The sequence below is a fragment of the Haliotis cracherodii genome, unplaced genomic scaffold (genome assembly GCF_022045235.1).
Source record: "Haliotis cracherodii isolate W230 unplaced genomic scaffold, xgHalCrac1.p SCAF_9, whole genome shotgun sequence".
Taxonomy (NCBI): Eukaryota; Metazoa; Mollusca; class Gastropoda; order Lepetellida; family Haliotidae; genus Haliotis; species Haliotis cracherodii.
Window position 1 is genome coordinate 13,322,176 of NW_027266343.1, and position 24,615 is coordinate 13,346,790.

The 24,615-nt window shown below is 36.8% G+C and overlaps 3 protein-coding genes across 3 annotated transcripts; all 3 read left to right on the forward strand.

The window, feature by feature from the left end:
* Positions 1-1,321: 1,321 nt before the first annotated feature.
* LOC139451744 (M-phase inducer phosphatase-like) lies at positions 1,322-2,861 on the forward strand. Its single transcript, XM_071233057.1, has 5 exons — positions 1,322-1,381; positions 1,543-1,704; positions 1,858-1,985; positions 2,140-2,257; positions 2,694-2,861. Exons 1-5 carry the CDS (start codon positions 1,322-1,324, stop codon positions 2,859-2,861), a joined length of 636 nt encoding a protein of 211 aa, XP_071089158.1.
* Positions 2,862-9,105: 6,244 nt separating this feature from the next.
* On the forward strand, positions 9,106-18,541 carry LOC139451745 (M-phase inducer phosphatase-like). The gene is made up of 7 exons (XM_071233058.1): positions 9,106-9,171; positions 9,314-9,475; positions 9,619-9,746; positions 9,882-9,999; positions 10,188-10,351; positions 17,739-17,955; positions 18,410-18,541. Exons 1-7 carry the CDS (start codon positions 9,112-9,114, stop codon positions 18,539-18,541), a joined length of 981 nt encoding a protein of 326 aa, XP_071089159.1. The 5' UTR covers positions 9,106-9,111.
* Positions 18,542-20,188: 1,647 nt separating this feature from the next.
* LOC139451746 (M-phase inducer phosphatase-like) lies at positions 20,189-21,470 on the forward strand. The gene is made up of 5 exons (XM_071233059.1): positions 20,189-20,248; positions 20,414-20,575; positions 20,722-20,849; positions 21,004-21,121; positions 21,303-21,470. Exons 1-5 carry the CDS (start codon positions 20,189-20,191, stop codon positions 21,468-21,470), a joined length of 636 nt encoding a protein of 211 aa, XP_071089160.1.
* Positions 21,471-24,615: the final 3,145 nt, after the last annotated feature.

The window sequence follows — 24,615 nt, forward strand, 5'->3', positions numbered from 1 at the left end:
ATTCTGTGTTTTCAATGTAGATCAGTAACCTGTACGTTGTGACGGGATTTTAAAATCGAATGCACAGTTAAAATAGACATTTCAAACATTACACTGCGTGTTCAATTTATAATAAACTTAGTACGTATACCGTCAACAAAAGTATAAACTGAAAAAAACCCCACAGTATATCCATATCGTATTACTGGTTAATCCGGTAGAGCAGGACATGACTCCCTCTTTCGGAGTACCTGGTTACACACAATATTTTACATTCCAATAAATAACTTCAAGTACCTTGTTTATGTCAATGTCCATATGACGATTAACACGCTTTCAACAGGCACATAATCCATCTAATCCAGATCATCCTAACTGTCCTCTGACAAAGCTTTCTTATTTAACACATTAACCTAGCTAGATTGGAATCTACACAGAAAGTGCTCCAGCTTTAATATCGCGTTCGCGAAGTTACAACAAATCAAACTGGCCTTAATTGTCATTCAACTGACGACCAGAACGACCTGCGTCCTACGTTATTCAAACATTGCCTACCGGTACATTTGAAGTTCTTCGTGGATGATTATAATTGCCCCAGGATAATCCCTTTTCACCGTACAGGTAGCTGCGTATCTACGGGGACACAAGCGATCGCACATTCACACCAAGCCCACATACTTAACCGATCTCCTTTAATGTGTGAATGTTTATACTGCTTCCATTAACCAATATATACAATGTACGATCAATCTGGTAAAGAATCGATCAACGAGTGTTGTCTTTGTTATGTTAATATGTTGTTTTAGTGAAGGTATATAGATATGAGAGAGGACAGACATAGCACCATTCGCTTGACAGCTGTCTAAATAGCAAACACAGGATACTAGATACATTTTCTCATCCCTGTTGAAATCATTTGTTCACGACAATGTCTAGAAAGCAACGTCAGAGTTTACTGGAGGTTTTCAAACCCAAAACCCTTGTTTTCGATGATGAAGACTCACAGGATAGCGGCTTTGAGTCTCTCTGCAGTGACGACGAGGTGTGTTGAATAAATATATCACGCTTTTTTATTTAGACAGATCGAAAGATACACACAAAGAAAGGAAAGACAGTTATTTAGAAACTTAAAGGCAATATATGTTTTTTTCTTCAGGTGTCACCGCAATCTTTGGTTCACATGAGAACTAGTTTTCATGGCAAAAGGAAGTCGCTTTTCACGGGAAAGAGACCACGTGACTATGATGATGAAAATGACGAACACGTTCAAGCTCAGGAGATGAAGAAACACAAAACCGTCTACGTTGACCATGAAACCCAAGTAGAAGTAACGTCAGAAGTTATGAAAACAGCTGTGGACAAAATGCAAAACGAGGTTGACCTGATCGGTGATGGTTCACAGGTTAGTAGAAGGTTTATTATTCCATTCTAATGCTAATTATTAAGAATTGCCTAATTAATTGCAATAATAAGGATATTCATCATTTTGTAAACATTTCTATCACACAGGCATATAAATAGCATCATTTTTAAAGTAACTATAAAGTTTTCCTTATGTTTTAGATTCATAGTCTCCCAACCATACAAGGCAGACACAAGGATCTCAAATCTGTGTCTTCAAACACAGTCAGTCAACTTCTTGCTGGAAAATATGATGACGTCATTTCCGGTTACCAAATCATCGACTGTCGTTACCCCTATGAATATGAAGGCGGACATATTAAGGTAAACCTAAATAATGTCTCACATATTACAAATATATTCAACTCATTTTTTATTATTGGTGTGGCGATCTTACACATTATAAACAAATCTACAATGGTAGATATCAATATTCTTAACGTCTGTAATCTAAATACTGCCATTTTTCAACTTCAGGATGCCCAGAACCTTCACAGCGAGGCTCTGATCACAGATTTAGTGACCAATCTACAGGCGAGGGACTCTATTCAACGGAACATCCTGGTCTTCCACTGTGAATTTTCATCAGAGAGAGGCCCGAAACTGTAAGTATTTGATATAAGTGGTTGATATAAACAACTTCAAATATATGTGAACCGGTTTATACGTTTATTGCACGATGTAGAATACTAATGACATCGAAAGTAATTATCATTTTCTAATGCAACGTTTCATTCAGTGATGTATCTTCTGATACAGATTGCGCCACCTTAGAAACCTTGACCGGAAGATGAACAGTGACCGTTACCCTTTCCTCTTCTACCCGGAAGTATACCTGTTAGATGGTGGATACAAGGCCTTCTATGAACAACATCAAGTAGGTTGAGAAACGTTTGAAATTGACCGGAGTCCCTTTTCGGGAAAGTTCGTTGGTTGGTTGGTTCGTTGTTTAACGCCGCACTCAGCAAGATTCCAGCTATATGACGGCGGTCTGTAAACAATCGAGTCTGGACCAGACAATCCAGTGATTAATATCATGAGCATCGATCCACGCAATTGGGATCGACGACATGCATCAACCAAGTCAGCGAGTCTGACCACCCGATCCCGTTAGTCACCTTTTACGGCAAGCGTGGGTTGCTGAAGACCCCGGAATCTTCACGGGTCCCTTTCGGGAAAGATAAATATGTCTATATTTAGTGTATATGTGTACTTTTTTTCGTATACATTTTAACAAAGCAGAGTTATTTTTACTGTACTACCTTTTTTTGTAAAAAATTATGTAATAATGTGTCTTTACAACTCTATTTCAGACTCAGTGTCAACCAAGAAAGTACGTTCCCATGCTGCACCAGGATTTCTCCAAACAACTACGTCACTTCCGGGTGAAGTCCAAGTCGTGGACAGCAGGAGAGAAACAGAGCATGCGTAGTCGACGTCTCATAATAGACACGTCTCCGCTCAAGATGTCTCTTTGGTAATCTGGAGATGAAATGATGAATCAGATTTCAGATACTACCCGACGATCGGTTTTGAGGGACTTATTGATTGCTATTGTTATTGTTTTGGTTTGGTGCCTGAATGTTGAGGCAATAACTGAATACTTTACACATATGTTGACCTGTTTTACCACCCAATCTGTGATACAACATTCGTACAATAAAAATAAATACTGACTTACAATTTGTTCAGTTTCCTTTATTGTTGTATAAATGTTCCATACAAACCCGTACAGGGCGAAATACATGATTGGATCCAGAAACAAATTTAAAAAAAGTTTAACCGGAATCCTTAATATAATCAAGGAAGGATTTTCTATATTTTCACAGCAAGTATTTGAGACAAGTGGAATTAATACCATTTTGATTTCCAAATGCCCGACGTATTTATTTAAATGTTTCCATTCTCAGAAAAGAACCAAGTTCAATTCTGTCAAAACAATTGAGTTTTCAACAACACAACTATCCCCACCACAAACTTAAGGAACAATTCATTCCTTGAATCATTTTCCATGTCTATAGTTGTATCTCTATTTCTTAAGGTTCGGGGTAATTTGTCAAAAATGAAAGCAAGTGCCGTCCGAAGTTTACTGAGAAGAAAATACGTGAAATGCTTGACTTCTACATTGATAATATCTATGTAAAAATTGGAGATAAAACATTAAGGCAAGAAGAAGGCATCTCAATGGGCACCAACTGTCCTCCCCTTCTGGTTGATATGTTTTTTTTATGCACATGAATAAGAAATTATAGGCTCAGATTGGCATTTGAACAATAGACTTGCCTTTGTATATCAGATTCCCATGCATTATACAGTTTGAGCAGCGTGGTGTTTGAAAGACTGTAATCAATGTTTTGGGGGCTGTCAATTAACCTGTCCTAGCCTCCCTTTAAGATAAGGAAGCCACAATGCCTCAACGAATGAATTGTACTTGGTTGTATGGCCGCCAGGATCATCACTTTCTACGTTTATCTTTTGTGAAATAAGAAACTGGTATAAACATGTTTGCAGAACAGTAAAATCAAACTGTACATTTATGAAACGAACAAAATTAAAAGTTTTCTCTATCTGTATTTGACGCATCAATGACGAAACGGATTTTTTTGTCACTTTTATTTATATAATACAGCTGGAATGACATTAAGACGACGAAACCCTTCCAATAATCAAAAGAAATATCCACTAAAAGCAGAGTCCATTGTCGATCTTCGATATTATGATCATGTATTTATGAATCATTGTAAAATGGTGATGACAGTAGGTGTTCGCGAAAAGATGATTTTATCCTGCCTCTCCGGTGGCATGTTCACCATCAAAAACAAAGCTGCGTTAAACTTAACTCATTCATTCTCTTTCGTCGTGAAAAAGTAGCGTAAGTGTAATTATTCACAAAAACAAAATTAAATATTCAATTATGAGAAATTTTGTGTAAAGTAACAATCAGGCGCATAACAACAACAGCAGCAGCAACAACAACAACAATCTTTACATTATTGTCTATGAAGTGACATACGAAATGGTTTGTTTAGGAACGTCTTAAAGACCTGCTCTTAATAAATACGTTTTTGTATCTATGGTTTGTCACAGTTCCATACCCTGCACGATCTGACTCTTTTACTGTCCGACCATCTTAAGATGAAACACTTTAATGTTTATCTCTAATCTTCAGAGAAGCATTAACCCCCAACTCATCCAAATGCAGAAATGCTGATACAAATTGTATATACAGACATAGATTTAGCCGAAGTAAGTGTTCAGGGTATATATAAAGATTCATGTTAAATCTAAACCGACGACCAAAAGAAACTTTAGCATTTAAAAACTGAAATTGCTCATTACCTGCAACAGTTTGTAAAAAATAATCTGTAGCTTGGTAATTGTGAGTGAACATAAATTGGTTCAATGAAGACTTTGGTAAGAAATGAACCACATGACACCTACTATGTTTGAAATGTTGTGATTATTTTCCGAAAAAAGCAAATTTATTTATTTCAAAATATGAGATATCTTAGATACCCACCAGCAGTTGTGTATGTAAAGTTTTAAATCAAATTACATTTTTAAAAATAAAACCATGTAGAAGTATTCTTTGAGTGCTAACTGAGATCCAGTACAGTACATTACTGTAATATCGCTAACTTAGGCTATTTTCAATTGAAAATCTAACACAATTACGACAAAATCAACTGAGAGGTATAGTTTCCTTTGTCCATCAGTCTAGATTTATCCATCAATGTCTTTTTACTCTTGTATATGTAACACAAGGAAGTTGTCAGTCAGTCATTGTCACAATTTCAATGAGTGAGTGAGGGAATGGTATTTCATTACACAGTCAGGTAGCTAGATCACGGCAGAGTCAGGACACGTCGGGGTTCTACCACTCCTTGGTCAGGTCACACACTGTCACTACCGATCATCATTAGTTGGGCTCTTAGGGTCAAACATAGAATACCGAGAATTGATCTACATCAAATCTACACGTGCGGATAAAATAGGAGTGATAAGACAACCTCAACAGAGATCATCGATGACACTGTTTGAGAAGAAGGTTACATAGATAAATTGTTTCAGAACATTTTGCACCATACAAATGTTGTGAGAAGTGATAAATCGTAAGCAGTTAACGACATATATTTTGTCTCTATCTTGAATCTAAGTCCCCCGACCAGAATGTTAAATGGTAGGTTCATTAGACACGAGGACATGGAACTAGGAGCGTGTCTTGAGTTTATTCACATCGAACAGTAATATACAACACTAATGTATAACAACATGGTAACAAAACAACGAACAGCCTGTAAATTGTCATATGCTAATATACAACACTAATGTATCACAACATGGTAACGAAACAACGAACAGCCTGTAAATTGTCATATGCTAATTTATCAACACGCAGGTATCAATACCATCGCCAGAGCATTTCAGTCAAATCACACTAGAGATAGTTTGAGTGGAGACACATCAATGTGGAGACGTCGACTAGGTATGGCTTGTTTCTCTTCTGCTGATCGCGACTGTTAACTATCACCGATGACAATTTTGTAAATCCAACTCTTGTCATCATTTTCGATGTCACTTCTATTTGGATTTATTAGTGTTATTTGGCGTTACCAAAGGATTGATGATCTCCATTCATTCATTCATTCATTCATTTGAAACTGTACTGGTTGTCTACTGTATAATATGACACTTTTTCAATTCTCGCTAGACTTGTAAATCTTCGTCGTCGAGGTTCTAAGGGATGAAGACTTCCTGTATATCCCGACTTTCACTGTAAGTGCTTTTCTCGAATAGCCCATGAAAAAACCACAATGAAAAAATAAGTATTTTTTTATATGATCAGATTCATACGGTGAACATTATTCTTTATCAGACAAAAATATATGTTATTGATAACAATTGATTAACAAACCTATTCTGTCGATGATGTCAGTGAAAGGAAAGGGTTTTGTCGCTTATGTTCACTGAAAGCTGACTTCTTCACATTATTGAATAGATTGTTGAAATTGTTTCTGTAATCTTTAGGAATAAAATAGATAGCATGTGAATGATATCATTTCTGTTGTGATGGAAGTATGTATACCGTTACTGAATAAACAACTACACGTGGATGCAACAAAGACAACACTCGTTGATAAGCTCATTTCCCAATTGAGCGTACATTGTTTTCTAATATGAAATGAAAACCAAGATAAACCTTAACACATTAAGCGACCCGATAACAATGTGGGCTTGGCGTGAAAGTACGATCGCTTGTGCGTCCAGTGGATATTAGCTACATATACCAAGGTGTGAGGGATTAAGCTCTGGTAATCATCCAAATTAGCCATCAAATGTACCGATATAATATGGGCTTATGCAGGGTTTAGATCGTAAGCTTAAGAACTTAAGAACTTAAGAAAGAATTTTTAGTGTATTTCACTTTCTGTATAAACCCCGAGTGATGGGTTAAGGTGCTAAGTCAGAACAGAATGAAAAGGAAGGTAGTAGAAAAGATGGAATATGTTCCCTGTAGAAGAAAAAAGATTTTGTTTAGAATAAAGAAGATTCACTGGAATAGATTATTCAACATCCATACACAGTTTAATAAATAAAAGTGACAAAACCATTTCCATAATCGTAGGAAATATCTGCTAAAAGACATGGTATGTGGTGTATGAAGTATTATATGTGTTTCAGCAAACCCTTGGTCGAATTGAGGAAGAAAATGCATTGTTTCTCGCGTCGTATATGTCATATATTAAGGTCCTTGGAACATATTCAAGGGATAGCTTAGTGGTTAAAGCGTTTGCGCGTCACGCCAAAGAACTAGGTTCGATTCCCCACGTGATCTGTGAGGACCATCCTGATATGGCTGCAATGGGATAACAGTGGTATGAGAACTCAATTCTCTAATTCTTACGGGCATGTTCTAACATATTTTTTCTTACAAACATATTCTTCATATATTTCTGTTTTAGCAAGAGACATGGTTTGAAACATGCAAATGATGTGTACATCCTTTATAAATCTCTCTCCCCTACCCTCTCGCTCTCTCTCCAACCTATCCATTGAAATTGATCCCAGGGGCGATGGGATATCCATGTGCATAAAGCATTTGATCGTTTCGCCGAATGTCCGGGTTCGATTCCCCAAATGGACACAGAGTGTGAAGCCCATGTCTGGTGTTCCTCCCGTGATTTGCCTGGCATATTGCTCAAGCGGCGAAAAAACTAACTCACTCACCTATATATTTGGCCTTAACTTGCAGTTTGGAAGTAAGCCACATATATCGAAGCCAAACAAACCAAGTTACCCTTTTAAGCAAACACAAATGTCTGAAGCAGCGTGATAATTCAACAGGTGTTGGAAACCGAGATAAGAAATTGCACACAAAACATGTCTGTTTATGACGACAGTAATATATGTCACTTCTAAAGCTGAAATAGGACATGAAACCAATATGAAATACAAAACATTTCATTGTGTTACCTAATTTCAGTTAACATCCATCCAACCATTCAGATGTTTTCTACAACCATGAGTCTTATCCAGCTAATCCAGATCATCCTAACATACTCTTGATAAATCTGCTTACTTTACACCTTAACCCAGCCAGTGGGGAATCCACGCAGAAAGTGTGCCTGTATTAAATATCTTGTTCCCAAAGTAAATACAAATTGTCCTTAATTGTCATTCAACTGACGACCAAACCTACTTGAATTCTGTGTTATCAATACATGGACCACCGGCACATTTGATGTCCTACCTGGTGATTACCACGGGATAATACCCCTCACACCCTCGTATGGGCGGCTCCATATCTACCGGGGACGCAAGCGATTGTACATTCACACCAAGCGCACTTTCTTACTGGGTAAGCGTTTAACTATGTTTTCAATAGCCATTATGAATAGAGAAGGTTAACTGGATAATGAAACGATTAACGAGTGTTTTCATTGTTATGTTAATATGTTGTTTTAGTACAGGTATATAAACAGGAGAGTGCACAGGCATTGTATCATTCGACTTCAAACTGTTCAACTGTCTAACTTACATCTCTTAGCATTACAGAAACAATTTGAAAATACTTGTGTCATAATGTCACGAAAGCAGATCACGGTAACTATTTATTGATGGCGACATTTATACTTTTTTGACAACTATAAGGCCGGCGTCTTATGTTCATTTAATCATAATTCGAAAAAAACCCTAAGGATGAAGACAATCATATGAAAACTATTTCTTTTCATCTTTCAGTTTTCCAGTGACCTGTCAAATAACCTTGAGTGTCCGACTTCACCGGACGTTTTCATCAAGAAGAGCCTTGTTTTCGATGATGACAACTCTCTAGACAGTGGCTTTGAATCTCTTGGCAGTGACATCGAGGTTTGTTACATTTCATTTAACACTATGGGCAGTTCTTATTTGCAGAAATACTTAGGTATATAAATACTATACTGTAAATGCTTGAAACAAGCAAAATTAATATTTGACAGAAATATGTATTTTCATGAACACAATTCTAATAAAAATAAAACATTTGATGATATGTTTCTTCATCAGGTGTCGCCACTACCTTTGGATCACAGGAGAACTGGTTTCCATGGAAAGAGGAAGTCTCTTTTCGGAGAAAAGAGACGACGTGATGACGATGACGATGGGGATCATATTCTAGCTCGGCAGATGAAGAAACTTAAAACAACCAATGGTGTCCCCAAAGCCCAAACAGAAGTCACGTCAGAGGTTATGAAGTCAGCCGTCGACAAGATGGAACAGGGCACTGATCTCATTGGTGATGGCTCACAGGTTAGTTGGAGACTAATTATTTCATATTTATCAATCAAATACATTCTTTAGAGTTAAAAGATGCACGCTGATTTTGAAGATAACGAGGTAACTGGAAAACAACTTCAAATTCATATCAATAACGTTAGTGTTTGTGTTCCAGAATCATTGCCTTCCAACTATTCAAGGAAGACACAAGGATCTCAAGTCTGTGGCTCCACACACAGTTAGTAAGCTTCTGGCAGGACAGTACGATGACGTCATTTCCAGCTACAGGATCATCGACTGTCGTTACCCATATGAATATGAAGGTGGTCACATTGAGGTATGCTACTGTCTTTAGATAAACAATACAACCATTGCCATGTAATATTGTTCATAGAATAACACATTCAGAGCATATTGATTGTATTTTGCCTAACATCTGGTAACAGTCTAAGTTTACATTTGACCAATTATTTACTTCAGGGTGCCGAGAACCTTCACAATGAGACTCTGATAAAAGGCTTGGTGACCAGCCTACAAGAGAAGGACTCCATTCAACGGAACATCCTGGTCTTCCACTGTGAATTTTCATCAGAGAGAGGCCCGAAACTGTAAGTATTTTGTCAGATCACTTACTTGAGACACTGAACGATTCTAACATTACGATAACGATGCTCAGTTTAAACGAAAACTCAAATAAGCATGTATATCTTAGCCTCTTGTTTTAAAACGGTTCTCTGATACAGATTGCGCTGCCTTAGAAACCTTGACCGGAAGGTGAACAGTGACCGTTACCCTTTCCTCTTCTACCCGGAAGTATACCTGTTAGATGGTGGATACAAGGCTTTCTATGAACAACATCAGGTAGGTTGAGAAACGTTTGCAATTGACAGGAGTCCCTTTTCAGCAAGCCTGACCACCCGATCCCGTTAGTCACCTATATTTAGTGTACATGTATACGTTTTTCATATATAATAAAGCAGAGTTACTTGTACTGTACTACTTTTTTGTAAAATTTTGTGTAATAATGTGTCTTTACAACTCTATTTCAGACTCAGTGCCAACCAAGAAACTACGTTCCCATGCTACACCAGGATTTCTCCAAACAACTACGTCACTTCCGGGTGAAGTCCAAGTCGTGGACAGCAGGAGAGAAACAGAGCATGCGCAGTCGACGTCTCATAATAGACACGTCTCCGCTCAAGATGCCTCTTTGGTAATCTGAAGATGAAATGATGAATCAGATTTCAGTTACTACCCGACGATCGCTTTTGAGGGACTTATTTATTGCTATTGTTATTGTTGTTTTGGTGCCTGAATGTTGAGGTAATAACTGAATACTTTATACATATGTTGACCTGTTTTACCAGCCAATCTGTGATACAACATTCGTACAATAAAAATAAATACTGACTTACATTTTGTTCATTTCCTTTATTTCTTTTTAATGTTCTATACAAACCCGCACAGAGCGAAATACATGATTGGATCCAGAAACTCTACCGAATGTATCTGTTAAAGTTTAACCGGAATCCTTAATATAATGAAGGAAGGACTTTCTTTAGTCAAAACAAGGGAATCTGGTCAAACAGTTTAACACAGGCTTCAAGTATGTCCATGATCTGATATTCAACATTCAAAGCCATAGAAAAGCTTTCAAACAGTATGATGGAAGATACGTGAAGGACATTTCCAAATATGACACATCAGTGACAAAATCAATAACCGTTGAAAATCAATGACTTAACTGATGTTTTTGTCACTTTTATTTATATAATACAGCTGGAATTACACTAAAACGACGAAACCCTTTCAATAATCAAAAGTCCATTGTCCAATTTCGATATTATGATCATGTATTTATGAATCATTATAAAATAGTGATGATAGCAGGTGTTCGCGAAAAGATGATTTTATCCTGCCTCTCTGGTGAAATTCTGTGTAAAGTAATAATCAGGCGCATAACAACAACAGCAGCAGCAGCAGCAACAACAATCTTTACATTATTGTCCGTGAAGTGACATACGAGATGGTTTGTTTAGGAGCATCTTACGAGCCTGCTCTTAATAAATACGTTTTTGTATTCATGATTTGTCACAGTTCCAAACCCTGCACATTCTGACAATTTTACTTTCCTACCATCTTAAGATGAAACACTTTAAGGTTTAACTCTAATCTTCAGAGAAGCATTAACCCCCAACTCATCCATATGCTGAAGTCTGATACAAATTGTATATACAGACATAAATTGTGCTGAAGTAAGTGTTCAAGGTACATATAAATAAATCTAAACTGACGACCAAAAGAAACTTCAGCATTTAAAAAAATGGAATTGCAAAAAGCTTTAATTGCAAGTTTTAAGCTTGGAGGGATGTGGTCGAAAATGAGAACCGTTTGTTGTCATAATAATTATGCGAGGTAAAGTTCTTAAAATGATGCACTAGATTTTCTTACATTTTTACAATGACACTAATTACTTTACCGTTTGATGATTATCATAATATTTGAGTATGTGATGACCAGATTTGTATAAGTAATAATCAAAATGTCAAGCGTTTAGTAAGAAACCACAAACTGGATACCGAAAACGTATCACAAACATGTTACTATCATATCTTTACTTTATATGTAAATATCCACGCTTTCACATAAACCGTTGAGCATTATGATAAAACTGATTTGTCACTGAAAATTGAAAGAATTTGTTAAATTTGATTGTCTTTTTTAACCGTCACTAATTCCTGCAACAGTTTGTAAACATTTATCTGTGGCTTGGTGGTAATTGTGTGTAAACATGAATTGGTTCAATGAAGACTTGGGTTAGAAATGAGTGAGTGAGTGAGTATGGTTTAACGCCGCTTTTAGCAATATTCCAGCAATATCACGGCGGGGGACACCAGAAATGGGCTTCACATATTGTACCCATGTCGGGAATCAAACCCGGGTCTTCAGCGTGACAAGCGAACGCTTTAACCACTAGGCTAACCGACCGCCCCTTGGGTTAGAAATGAATTTGCAACCACATGACACCTACTATGTTTGGAATGTTGTAATTATTTTTCGAAAAAAGGAAATTTATTTATTTAAAAATATCTAAGATACCCACCAGCAGTTGTGTATGTAAAATTTTAAATCAAAATATATTTTTAGAAATACAACCATGCAGAAGTGTTCTTTGAGTGCTAACTTACATCCAGTTCAGTAATTTCTTTTATATAATATCGACAACTTAGGATATTTTCAATTGAAGATCTGACACAATTAAGACAAAATCAATAGAGAGGTATAGTTACCTTTGCCCATCAGTCTAGATTTCATCCATCAATGCCTTTTTACACTCTTGTATCTGTAATTGGAAACGCAAGGAAGTTGTCAGTCACAGTATCAATGAGTGAGTGAGGGCATGGCGTTTCATCACACAGTAGGGTAGCAGATAAAGTAGGAGTGATTAGACAACCTCAACAGAGATTATTGATGGTGCTGTTTGAGAAGAGGTAACAAAAATAATTTGTTTCAGGAAAAAATGAATCAGTAAAAAAATATTCATTTGTGAAAAGAGATAAATCGTAAGGCTCCTCTGAGTGAGTGAGCTCTTGTATGCTTTCAATCAGGTAACGACACATATTTTGTCTCTATCTTGAACCTAAGTCCCCCGACCAGAATGTTAAATGGTAGGTTCATTAGACATGAGGACATGGAACTAGGTGCGTGTCTTGAGTTTATTCACATTGAACAATGATATACAACACTAATGTATCACAACACGGTAACAAAACAACGAACAGCCTGTAAATTGTCTTCCCCTAAAACCTCAACACGCAGGTATCAACACCATCGCAAGAGTATTTCAGTCAAATCAGACTGGAGATAGTTTGAGTGGAGACACATCAATGTGGAGACGTCGACTGGGTATGCTCTGTTACTCTTCTGCTGATGGTGACTGATAACCATCACCGGTGAGAACAATTGTTTTATGGAACTCTCTTCATAATTTCCTATGTCACTTCTATATATTTGGAGTCAATTAGCGACATTGTCTGATCTATAGTGTCATTCATTCATTCATTCATTCATTCATTCATTCATTCATTCGAAACTATAATGGCTGTATGCTGTATGATATGAAACTTTTCAATTCTCGCTGTCACTGCAAAAAGACTTGAAGACTGTTTTGTGAAATCTTCTTCGTCGAGACTCTTTAGGATGAAGACTTCCTGTAAATTCTGACTTTCACTGTAAGTGCTTTTCGAATGGCCCATGGAAAACCTGAATGAAAAATATATTATATCATATATAAGATTCATTTTTATGCTTTCAGGTAATACTGTGAACAGTATTCTTGATCAGACAAAGGCATATGTTATTGTGACAACTGATTAACAAACCTATACTGTAGATATGATGTCCGTGAAGGGAAAGCTGACTTCTTCACGTTATTGAATAGATTCTTCAAATAGGTTTTGTAATGGACCAAATAGATAGTAGGTGAATGATGTCATTTCTGTTGTATTTGAAGTATGTATACCGTCACTGAATCAACATGTGCACGCGTATGCAACAAAGATAACACTCGTTGATAAGCTCATTGCCCAAATGAGCGTACACTGTTTTGTACTGTCAAATGAAAACGAAGATAAACATTAGCACATTAAGCGACCCGACAACAATGTGGGCTTTGTGTGAAAGTACTATCGCTTGTGCGTCCAGTGGATATTAGCTACATATACCAAGTTGTGAGGGATTAAGGTCTGGTAATTATCCAAATTAGCCATCAAATGTACCGATATAATATGGGATAATGCAGGGTTTAGATCGTTAGCTTAATGTCACTTAAGAACGATATTTTACTGTAAACAGATACACTTTCTGCATGAAGCCCAAGGGAGGGGTTAAGGTGCGAAGTAGAAGATTCTAAATTTTAGAATAAAGAAGATGCACCGGAATAGATTGTCAATATCCATACACAGTTTAATAAATAAAAATGACAAAACCATTTCCATAAGCGTAAGCAATATCTGCTTAAAGACATGGTATATAGTGTATGAAGTATTATGTGTTTAAACCTGTGTTCCTTTGAGTAGTTCCAGTTCTTCAAATGTGAATGCGACGTATGCTTTGTATCTAAATGTAACACTAGAATGGTGAGGACCTTTGGGAATTGTGAGGGCCTATTTTGACATGGCTGCAATAGGATAACAGTGGTATTTGAACTAAACTTTCTAACCCTTTAGGACATCTCATAATATCATTTTTCGTACGAACATATTCTTCATGTATTTTTGTTTCAGAAATAGACATGGCGTGACACATGAAACAGACGCGAGAATATACAATTACCGTCTTTCAAAACAGCTTTTAAATACTATTTCAAGGACGCACGTTCAACCATCTCAATAGGACCGACATGCATGATGCTAATTAACCATTATATATCATCCAACTATATTGGAAATTTCTCTATGCAACACACTCCTTCTATCATTATTAATATTGTCTATTGATGAACTTTTTTCCTTTGTATGATTCCTGTTCTTCTAATGTGAATGCTGAATGCGATGTATGCTTTGTATCTAAATGTAACACTAGAGTTGAGATACAAATAAAACAGGTATCTGTAAGCTTTGCAATTGAAAAATATTGTAATTTTTTTTCTCTCTCTCTCTCTCCTCTCTCTCTCTCCCTCTCTCTCTCTCTCTCTCTATATATATATATATATATATATATATCTCGGGTCTCCCTTCATGGACATATGTCTGAAGCCCATTTCTGGCGTTTCTCCCTCTGGCGTCAAAACCCAACTCACTCACCCATATATTTAGCCTCAAAATGCATTTCGGAAGGAAGTCACATCGTCGCCATACAAGCTTGTAACTAAACAAAGATATACACAAATGTCTGTGACAACGCGATAACAGGTGTAGGAAGCCTTGAAATTGCACACAAAACATGTCTGTAAATATGAACAGAATTTTATGTCTCTTCTAAAGCTGAACTAGAACATGAAACCAATATGAAATAAAAAACATTACACTGTTACTTAATTTCAGTTAACATCCATCAAACCATTCAAACGTTTTCTGCAAGGATGATCCAATCGAGCTAATCCAGATCATCTTGACAGTCCCTTGATAAATCTGCTTATTTTACAGCCAGTGGAGAATTCATGTAAAAAGTATGCCCGTATTAAATATCTTGTTCCCAAAGTAAATACAAATTGTCCTCAATTGTCATTCAACTGACGACCAAACCTACTTGAATTCTGTATTATCAATACATGGACCACCGGCACATTTGATGTCCTACCTGGTGATTACCCCGGGGTAATCCCCCTCACACCCTCGTATAGGCGGCTCCATATCTACGGCGATCGTACATTCACACCAAGCCCACCTTCTCACTATATTAGCTTTTAAGTATGTTTTCATTAGCCATTATGAATAAAGTACGGTTAAATGAATATTGAACCGATTAACGAGTGCTTTCTTTGTTATGTTAATGTGTTGTTTTTGTACAGGTATACATAGACAGGAGAGTGCACAGACATTTTTGTGATGACATTCAGCCTCCAGAAAGTCTAACTAAAAAGGGTTACACCCTCCCTAAAACTCCCAAAGTTGACATTGCTTTAACATCAGAAGTCACTAAAAAAGAAAACCCAACCCGACTACGATCACTAGCTATCACTAAAATTCAAACTACCTGGGACAGCTGGGCCCATATAAACACTGATGGATCCAAGAATCCTATCAACAACAGTGCTGGTTACGGGAACCATATCGACAGCTCCATTAGAACCATATCCACAGCTCCATTCAGGTGGAGCGGTGTTGGATCCCCTCTCACATAGATATTCATGAAAATGATAAAGCAGACTCACTGGCGAAACTAGCTCTAGACAAAGCGGATGGATCCAAGAATCCTATCAACAACAGTGCTGGTTACGGGAACCATATCCACAGCTCCATTAGAACCATATCCACAGCTCCATTCAGGTGGAGCGGTGTTGGATCCCCTCTCACATAGATATTCATGAAAATGATAAAGCAGACTCACTGGCGAAACTAGCTCTAGACAAAGCGGATATACAGCCTATTCCCTTTAGTAAACTAGAGATAAAAAGCAAAATCAAAGCCTCCAAAGCAGAAAGATGGCAAGCCCCATGGGACGCAAGTAAGATCGCAGATGGCTATACAAAATTCAACACAAGGTCCAACAAAAGCCAAAGTCATACGAAAATGAAAGGAAAATTGAAATTGCTATCTCACGCCTCAGACTCGGTCACAAAAAGCACTATGACAAGGTTTGTTCATTTTGCAATCAGGCTGAAACCATTGCTCACGTGTTACTAGAATGGCAAGACCATGCCCCAGCCTGGGCTAGGTTAAAACAAAAAATTACAGTTAGAACCGCTATCTGTCATAGATCTCCTAAAGCCAAGAGATGCAATAGCGAAGGCCAAAGTAACTCTATTTCTGAGAGATGGACAGCTACTCGAACGTATATGAACAGAGCAGCCAGGGATAAAAATGAAATCATAACCATAAAAGAAAATAGAAATCATATCAATACAAAAACAGAAATTATGTGAACACCAAACTTACAATAGATATGTGTACCCTACTCTTACACAGGAGTCCCAAAGAGGGACAGGTCAGCCGAAATTGCATAAGCAGAAGGCGACCTCTTAAACACTTAATGCAACAACAACAACAGACATCGACAAGAAATGCAGTTAGATCCGCTATCTGTCATAGATCTCCTAAAGCCAAGAGATGCAATAGCGAAGGCCAAAGTAACTCTATTTCTGAGAGATGGACAGCTACTCGAACGTATATAAACAGAGCAGCCAAGGATAAAAATGAAATCCTATCAATATAAGAAAATAGAAATCATATCAATACAAAAACAGAAATTATGTGAACACCAAACTCACAATAGATATGTGTACCCTTTTCACACACAGAGGGACAGGTCAGCCGAAATTGCTTAAGCAGAAGGCGACCTCTTAAACACTTAATGCAACAACAACAACAACAACAACAACACATACATTGTGCCACTAGACTTAAAATTGTTCAATTGTCCAACTTACATTTCTTACCATTATTATACTTGTGTCCTAATGTCAAGAAGGCAGCTCGCGGTAAGTATTTATTTATAATAACATTTTGACTTGTTTCACAACCAAATGACCGACTTCTTATGTTCATTTAATCATAATAAGAATCAATTTAAGGATGATACAATCATATGAAAAATATTTCTTTTCAGTTTTCCAGTGACCTGTCAAATAACCTTGAGTTTCCGACTTCACCCGAAATCTTCATCAAGCAGAGCCTAGTTTTCGATGAAGACGAACTCTCGAGATATAGGCTTTGAATCTCTTGGCAGTGATAGTGAGGTTTGTTACATTTCATTTAACATTATGGGCAGTTTTTCTTTGCAGAAATGCATAGGTATATCAATATACTATCCTGTAAATGCTTGAAACAAAAAAAAAATATTTGCCAGAAATATCTATATTCATAAAAAAAGTCTAATCCAAATAAAACATTTGATGCAATGTTTCTTCATCAGGTGTCACCACTACCCTTGGATCACAGGAGGACTGATTTCCGTGAAACAAGGAACTCCCTTTTCGGAGAAAAGAGACGACGTGATGACGATGGTGTTGAAGATCATATTCTTGCTCGGCAGATGAAGAAACTTAAAACAACCAATGGCGTCCACAAAGCCCAAACAGAAGTCACGTCAGAGGTTATGAAGACAGACGTTGACCAAATGGAACAGGGGACTGATCTCATCGGTGAAGGCTCCAAGGTTTGTTGGAGGCTAATGGCTTCTTATTTATCAAACAAATAAAAAAATGCATGCTGATTTTGAAGATTACGAGGTAACTGGTAAACAACTTCACATTTAAATCAATATCGAAATTATTTCTTTTCCAGTAACCGTGGCTCCACACACAGTCAGTCAACTTCTGGCAGGACAGTACGATGACGTTATTTCCAGCCTCAGGATCATCGACTGTCTGTACCCGTATGAATATGAAGGTGGTCATATTGAGGTATATGCTACTGTCTTTAAACTCCTTCAAAACAATTCAATCATGGCCATGTGATATTGTTCATAGGCTATGTTTATACCATATTAACAACATATTGATTCTATCTTTCTTAATATCTCTAAAAATCTAAGTTTACATTTTACGTCAGGGTGCCTAAGATACAGTAACAGTCTAAGTTTACATTTTACTAGTAATTATTTACTTCAGGGTGCTGAGAACCTTCACAACGAGGCTCTAATCACAGACTTAGTGACCAGTTTACAGAGAAGGGACTCCACTCAACGGAACATCCTGGTCTTCCACTGTGAATTTTCATCAGAGAGAGGCCCGAAACTATAAGTATTTTGTCACATCACTAACTTGAAGCACTTAACGATACTTACATTACGATAACGATGCTCAGTTTAAAGGAAAACTATAGATGCCAGTATAATTTGGACACAAAATACCATGACAACCGACATAGAGAGATTATTTAGTTTTAAATTTGGCCTTTTAAACCTCCCTTGACGTAATTCCTCAAGAAGTATTCATGGGCCACTTGCATGACGACAACGTTGTTTTGGTACATATTCCACCAAAAATAGTGTGTGATCGACGATTCCTTAAATTAGATTCGCAACCTGGTAACATTAGACTTAACAGTTAAGTAGAATAGTTATCAAGATTCTGCGTTTTCGATGAAAATCACTAACCTTTACGTTGTGACGGCATTTTTTCAATGCACCTCTAAAATAGACATTTGAAACATCACAATGCGTGTTCAATTTATAATCATTTTAGTACGTATACCGTCAACATAATTCTACACTAAAACAAAGACAATATATCCATCTCTTATTACTGGTGAAACCGGTAGAGCAGGGCATGACTACCTCTTTCGGAGTATCTGGTTACACACAATATTTTACAATCCAATAACTAACTAGATTACCTTATTTATGTTAATGACCATATAACGATTAACACGCATTCAACAAGCACATAATCCATCTAATCCAGATCATCCTAACTGTCCTCTGACAAAGCTTTCTTATATTTATTTAACACATTAACCTAGCTAGATGGGAATCCACACAGAAAGTGCTCCGGCATTATATCGCGTTCGCAAAGTTACAACAAATTAAACTGGCCTTAATTGTCATTTAACTGACGACCAGAACGACCTGCGTCCTACTTTATCCAAACATTGTCTATCGCTAATTTGAAGTTCTTCCTGGATGATTATAATTGCCCCAGGATAATCCCTTCTCGACGTACAGGTAGCTTCGAATCTACGGGGACACAAGCCATCGCACATTCACACCAAGCCCACATACTTAACCGATCTCCTTTTATGTGTGAATGTTTATACTGCTTCCATTAACCATTATAGACAAGGTACGATCAATTGGGTAAAGAATCGATCAACGAGTGTTGTCTTTGTTATGTAAATATGTTGTTTTAGTGAAGGTATATAGATATGAGAGAGGACAGACACAGCACCATTCGCTTGACAGCTGTCTTAATAGCAAACACAAGATACTAGATACATTTTCTCATCCCTGTTGAAATCATTTGTTCACGACAATGTCTAAAAAGCAACGTCAGAGTTTACTGGAGGTTTTCAAACCAAAAAGCCTAGTTTTCGATGATGAAGACTCACAGGATAGCGGCTTTGAGTCTCTCTGCAGTGACGACGAGGTGTGTTGAATAAATATATCACGCTTTTTTATCTATAAGACAGATAGAAAGATATACACAAAGAAAGGAAAGACAGTTATTTAGAAACTTAAAGGCAATGTATGTTTTTTTCTTCAGGTATCACCCCAATCTTTGGTTCACATGAGAACAAGTTTTCATGGCACAAGGAAGTCGCTTTTCACGGGAAAGAGACCACGTGACTATGATGATGAAAATGACGAACACGTTCAAGCTCAGGAGATGAAGAAACAAAAATCCGACAACGTTGTCCATGAAACCCAAGTAGAATTAACATCAGAAGTCATGAAAACAGCTGTGGACAAAATGCAAAATGAGGTTGACCTGATCGGTGATGGTTCACAGGTTTGTAGAAGGTTTATTATTCCATTCTCATGTCGATTATTAAGCGGTTCTGAATTGCCTAATTAATTGCAATAATACGGATATTCATCATTTTGTAAACATTTCTATCACATAGACATATAGCATTATTATTGAAGTTATCATAAAGTTTTCCTCATGTTTTAGATTCATAGTCTCCCAACCATACAAGGCAGACACAAGGATCTCAAATCTGTGTCTTCACACACAGTCAGTCAACTTCTTGCTGGAAAATATGATGACGTCATTTCCGGTTACCAAATCATCGACTGTCGTTACCCCTATGAATATGAAGGCGGACATATTGAGGTAAAATGTCTCAAATATTACAAATATATTCAACTCCTTTTTTTAATATTGGTGTGGCGATCTTACACATTATAAACAAATCTACAATGGCAGAGATCAACATTCTGAAGGTCTGTAATCTAAATACTGCTATTTTTCAACTTCAGGGTGCCCAGAACCTTCACAAAGAGGCTCTGATCACAGATTTAGTGGCCAATCTACAAGCGAGGGACTCCATTCAACGGAACATCCTGGTCTTCCACCGTGAATTTTCATCAGAGAGAGGCCCGAAACTGTAAGTATTTCATAAAAGTGGTTGATATAAACAACTTCAAATATATGTGAACCGGTTTATACGTTTATTGCACGATGTAAAATACTAATGACATCGAAAGTAATTATCATTTTCTAATGCAACGTTTCATTCAGTGATGTATCTTCTGATACAGATTGCGCCATCTTAGAAACCTTGACCGGAAGATGAACAGTGACCGTTACCCTTTCCTCTTCTACCCGGAAGTATACCTGTTAGATGGTGGATACAAGGCCTTCTATGAACAACATCAGGTAGGTTGAGAAACGTTTGAAACTGACCGGAGTCCCTTTTCGGGAAATATAAATATGTCTATACCTAGTGTACATGTAAACGTTTTTCGTATACATTTTAATAAAGCAGAGTTATTTGTAATGTGCTACTTTTTTTTGGTAAAATTGTATGTAATAATGTGTCTTTACAACTCTATTTCAGATTCAGTGTCAACCAAGAAACTATGTTGCCATGCTACACCAGGATTACTCCAAACAACTACGTCACTTCCGGGTGAAGTCCAAGTCGTGGACAGCAGGAGAGAAACAGAGCATGCGCAGTCGACGTCTCATAATAGACACGTCTCCGCTCAAGATGCCTCTTTGGTAATCTGAAGATAAAATGATGAATCAGATTTCAGATACTACCCGACCATCGGTTTTGAGGGACTTATTTATGGCTATTGTTATTGTTGTTTTGGTGCCTGAATGTTGAGGTAATAACTGAATACTTTATACATATGTTGACCTGTTTTACCACCCAATCTGTGATACAACATTCGTACAATAAAAATAAATACTGACTTACATTTTGTTCAATTTCCTTTATTTCTTTATAAATACAAACCCGTACAGGGCGAAAAACATGATTGGATCCAGAAACTCTACCACCGAATATATCTCTAAAAGTTTAACCGGAATCCTTAATATAATCAATGAAGGGCTTTCTTTATTTTCACAGACAGTATTTGAGGAATTAATACCATGTGGATTAACAAATACCCGACGTATTTACTTGAATGTTTCTAATCTCAGAAAAGAACCAAGTTCAATTCTGTCAAAACAATTGAGTTTTCAACCACACAACTTTCCCACACCACAAACTTAACGAATTCCTTGAATCATTTTCCATGTCCATAGTTGTATCTCTATTTCTTAGGGTTCGGGGTAGTTTGTCAAAAATGAAAGCAAATGCCGTCCAAAGTTGACTGAGAAGAAAATACGTGAAATGCTTGACTTCTACATTGATAATATCTATGTAAAAATTGGAGATAAGACATTAAGGCAAGAAGAAGGTATCTCAATGGGCACCAACTGTCATCCCCTTCTTGCTGATATGTTTTTTTATGCATATGAATAAGAAATTATCCGCTCGGATTGGTAAAGTCAAAACAAGGGAATCCGGCCAAGAAGTTTAACATAGGCTTCAAGTATGTCCATGATCTGATATTCCACAATCAAAGCCTTAGAAAAGCTTTCAAACAGTATTATGAAAGATATGTGAAGGACATTTCCAAATATGACACATCAATGACAAAAACAATAACCGGTGAAAATCCTTATGTTGACGTGCACCATATGTTCCCGTGCTTGTTCAGGCAGTTGAACAATAGACTTGCCTTTGTATGTCAGATTCCCATACATTATACAATTTGAGCTGAGTGGTGTTTGAAAAAACTGGAATCAATGTTTTTAGGGCTGTCAATTAACCTGTCCTAGCCTCCCTTTAAGATAAGGAAGCCACAATGCGACAACGAATGATTTGTACTTGGTTGTATGCATATGACCGCCAGGATCATCACCTCCTACGTATACGTTTATCTTTTGTGAAATGTGGACATGTTTGCAGAACAGTAAAATCAGATAAACTAAGCGTTATCTTTATCTGATTCCACCGTATTTGACGCATCAATGACGAAATCGATGTTTTTGTCACTTTTATCTATATAATACAGCTGAAATTACATTAAGACGACGAAACCTTTTCAATAATCAAAAGAAATATCTACTTAAAGCAGAGTCCATTGTCCAATTTCGATATTATGATCATGTATTTATGAATCATTGTAAAATAGTGATGATAGCAGGTGTCCGCGAAAAGATGACTTTATCCTGCCTCTCTGGTGAAATTCTGTGTAAAGTAACAATCAGGCGCATAACAACAACAGCAACAACAACAACAACAATCTTTACATTATTGTCTGTGAAGTGACATACGAAATGGTTTGTTGAGGAACGTCTTAAAGACCTACTTTTAATAAATACGTTTTTGTATTCATGGTTTGTCACAGTTCCATACCCTGCACGATCTGACCCTTTTAATTATTCATAAAAAGAAAATTAAACATTCTATTATGAGAAATTCTATGTAAAGTAATAATCAGGCGCACAACAACAACAACAGAAGCAGCAACAACAACAATCTTTACATTATTGTCTGTGAAGTGACATACGAGATGGTTTGTTGAGGAACGTCTCAAAGACCTGCTCTTAATAAATACGTTTTTGTATTCATGGTTTGTCACAGTTCCAAACCCTGCACGATCTTTTACTTTCAAAAAAGCTTTAATTGCAAGTTTTAAGTTTGGAGGGATGTGGTCGAAAATGAGAACCGTTTGTTGTTTTAATAATTATGCGAGGTAAACTTCTTAAAATGATGTTCTTACATTTTGTCAATGACACTAAATTAAAACACTTTACCGTTTGATGACTGTCATAAAATCTGAGTGCGTGATGACCAGATTTGTATAAATAATAATCGAAATGTCAAATATTTAGTAAGACACACAAACTGGATACCGAAATCGTATCACATACATGCTACTATCATATCTTTACTTAATATATAAATATCCACGCTTTCACATAAACCATTGAGCATATTGATAAAACTGATTTGTCACTAAAAATTGAAAGAATTAGTTATATTTAATTATGGTTTTTTTAACCATCACTCATTCCTGCAACGGTTTGTAAAAAATAATCTGTAGCTTGATAATTGTGAGTGAACATAAATTGGTTCAATGGAGACTTGGGTAAGAAATGAATTTGCAGCCACGTGACCCCTACTATGTTTGAAATGTTGTAATTATTTTCCGAAAATAGGTAAAATTTATTTATTTAGAAATACAAGATATCTAAGATACCCAGAATCCGTAAATATCACTGTAATATCATCAATGTCTTTTTCACTCTTGTATCTGTAATACAAGGAAGTTGTCAGTCAGTCATTTTTCACAGTATCAATGAGTGAGTGAGGGAATGGTGTTTCATCACACAGTCAGGTAGCTAGATCACGGCAGTGTCAGGGGCACGTCGGGGTTCTACGACTCCTATTTGGTACCGATCCTCATTACTTCGGCTCTTAGGTTGTGATCATCGATGGCACTATTTTAGAAAAGGTTACAAATATAATTTGTTTCAGAAATTGTTTCTATTATTAGACATGAGAACATTCACATCGAATCATCATATATAACACTTATGCACCACAACATGGTAACTAAGCAACAAACAGCCTGTAAATTGTCATAACTCACACCTCAACACGTAAGTGTCAATATCACCATAGCATTCATTCATTCATTCATTCATTCATTCATTCATTCATTCATTCATTCATTCATTCATTCATTCATTCATTCATTCATTCATTCATTCATTCATTCATTCATTCATTCGACCACCTCCGTGGTCTTGGGGTAGAGGGTCCGCCCGGAGAGCGGAAGGAAGGTCAGGGGTTCGATCCCCGGCCA

What these genes read in the sequence shown, in the direction of transcription:
- LOC139451746 (XM_071233059.1), top strand. Translation starts at nt 20,189, where the DNA reads ATGAAAACAGCTGTGGACAAAATGCAAAATGAGGTTGACCTGATCGGT. An exon ending in TCAGAGAGAGGCCCGAAACT is followed by an intron (nt 20,850 to 21,003) that starts GTAAGTATTTCA and finishes CTTCTGATACAG; the next exon opens with ATTGCGCCATCTTAGAAACC. An exon ending in CCTTCTATGAACAACATCAG is followed by an intron (nt 21,122 to 21,302) that starts GTAGGTTGAGAA and finishes ACTCTATTTCAG; the next exon opens with ATTCAGTGTCAACCAAGAAA.
- LOC139451745 (XM_071233058.1), top strand. Translation starts at nt 9,112, where the DNA reads ATGAAGTCAGCCGTCGACAAGATGGAACAGGGCACTGATCTCATTGGT. An exon ending in TCAGAGAGAGGCCCGAAACT is followed by an intron (nt 9,747 to 9,881) that starts GTAAGTATTTTG and finishes TCTCTGATACAG; the next exon opens with ATTGCGCTGCCTTAGAAACC. An exon ending in TCATCGGTGAAGGCTCCAAG is followed by an intron (nt 17,956 to 18,409) that starts GTTTGTTGGAGG and finishes TATTTACTTCAG; the next exon opens with GGTGCTGAGAACCTTCACAA.
- LOC139451744 (XM_071233057.1), top strand. Translation starts at nt 1,322, where the DNA reads ATGAAAACAGCTGTGGACAAAATGCAAAACGAGGTTGACCTGATCGGT. An exon ending in TCAGAGAGAGGCCCGAAACT is followed by an intron (nt 1,986 to 2,139) that starts GTAAGTATTTGA and finishes CTTCTGATACAG; the next exon opens with ATTGCGCCACCTTAGAAACC. An exon ending in CCTTCTATGAACAACATCAA is followed by an intron (nt 2,258 to 2,693) that starts GTAGGTTGAGAA and finishes ACTCTATTTCAG; the next exon opens with ACTCAGTGTCAACCAAGAAA.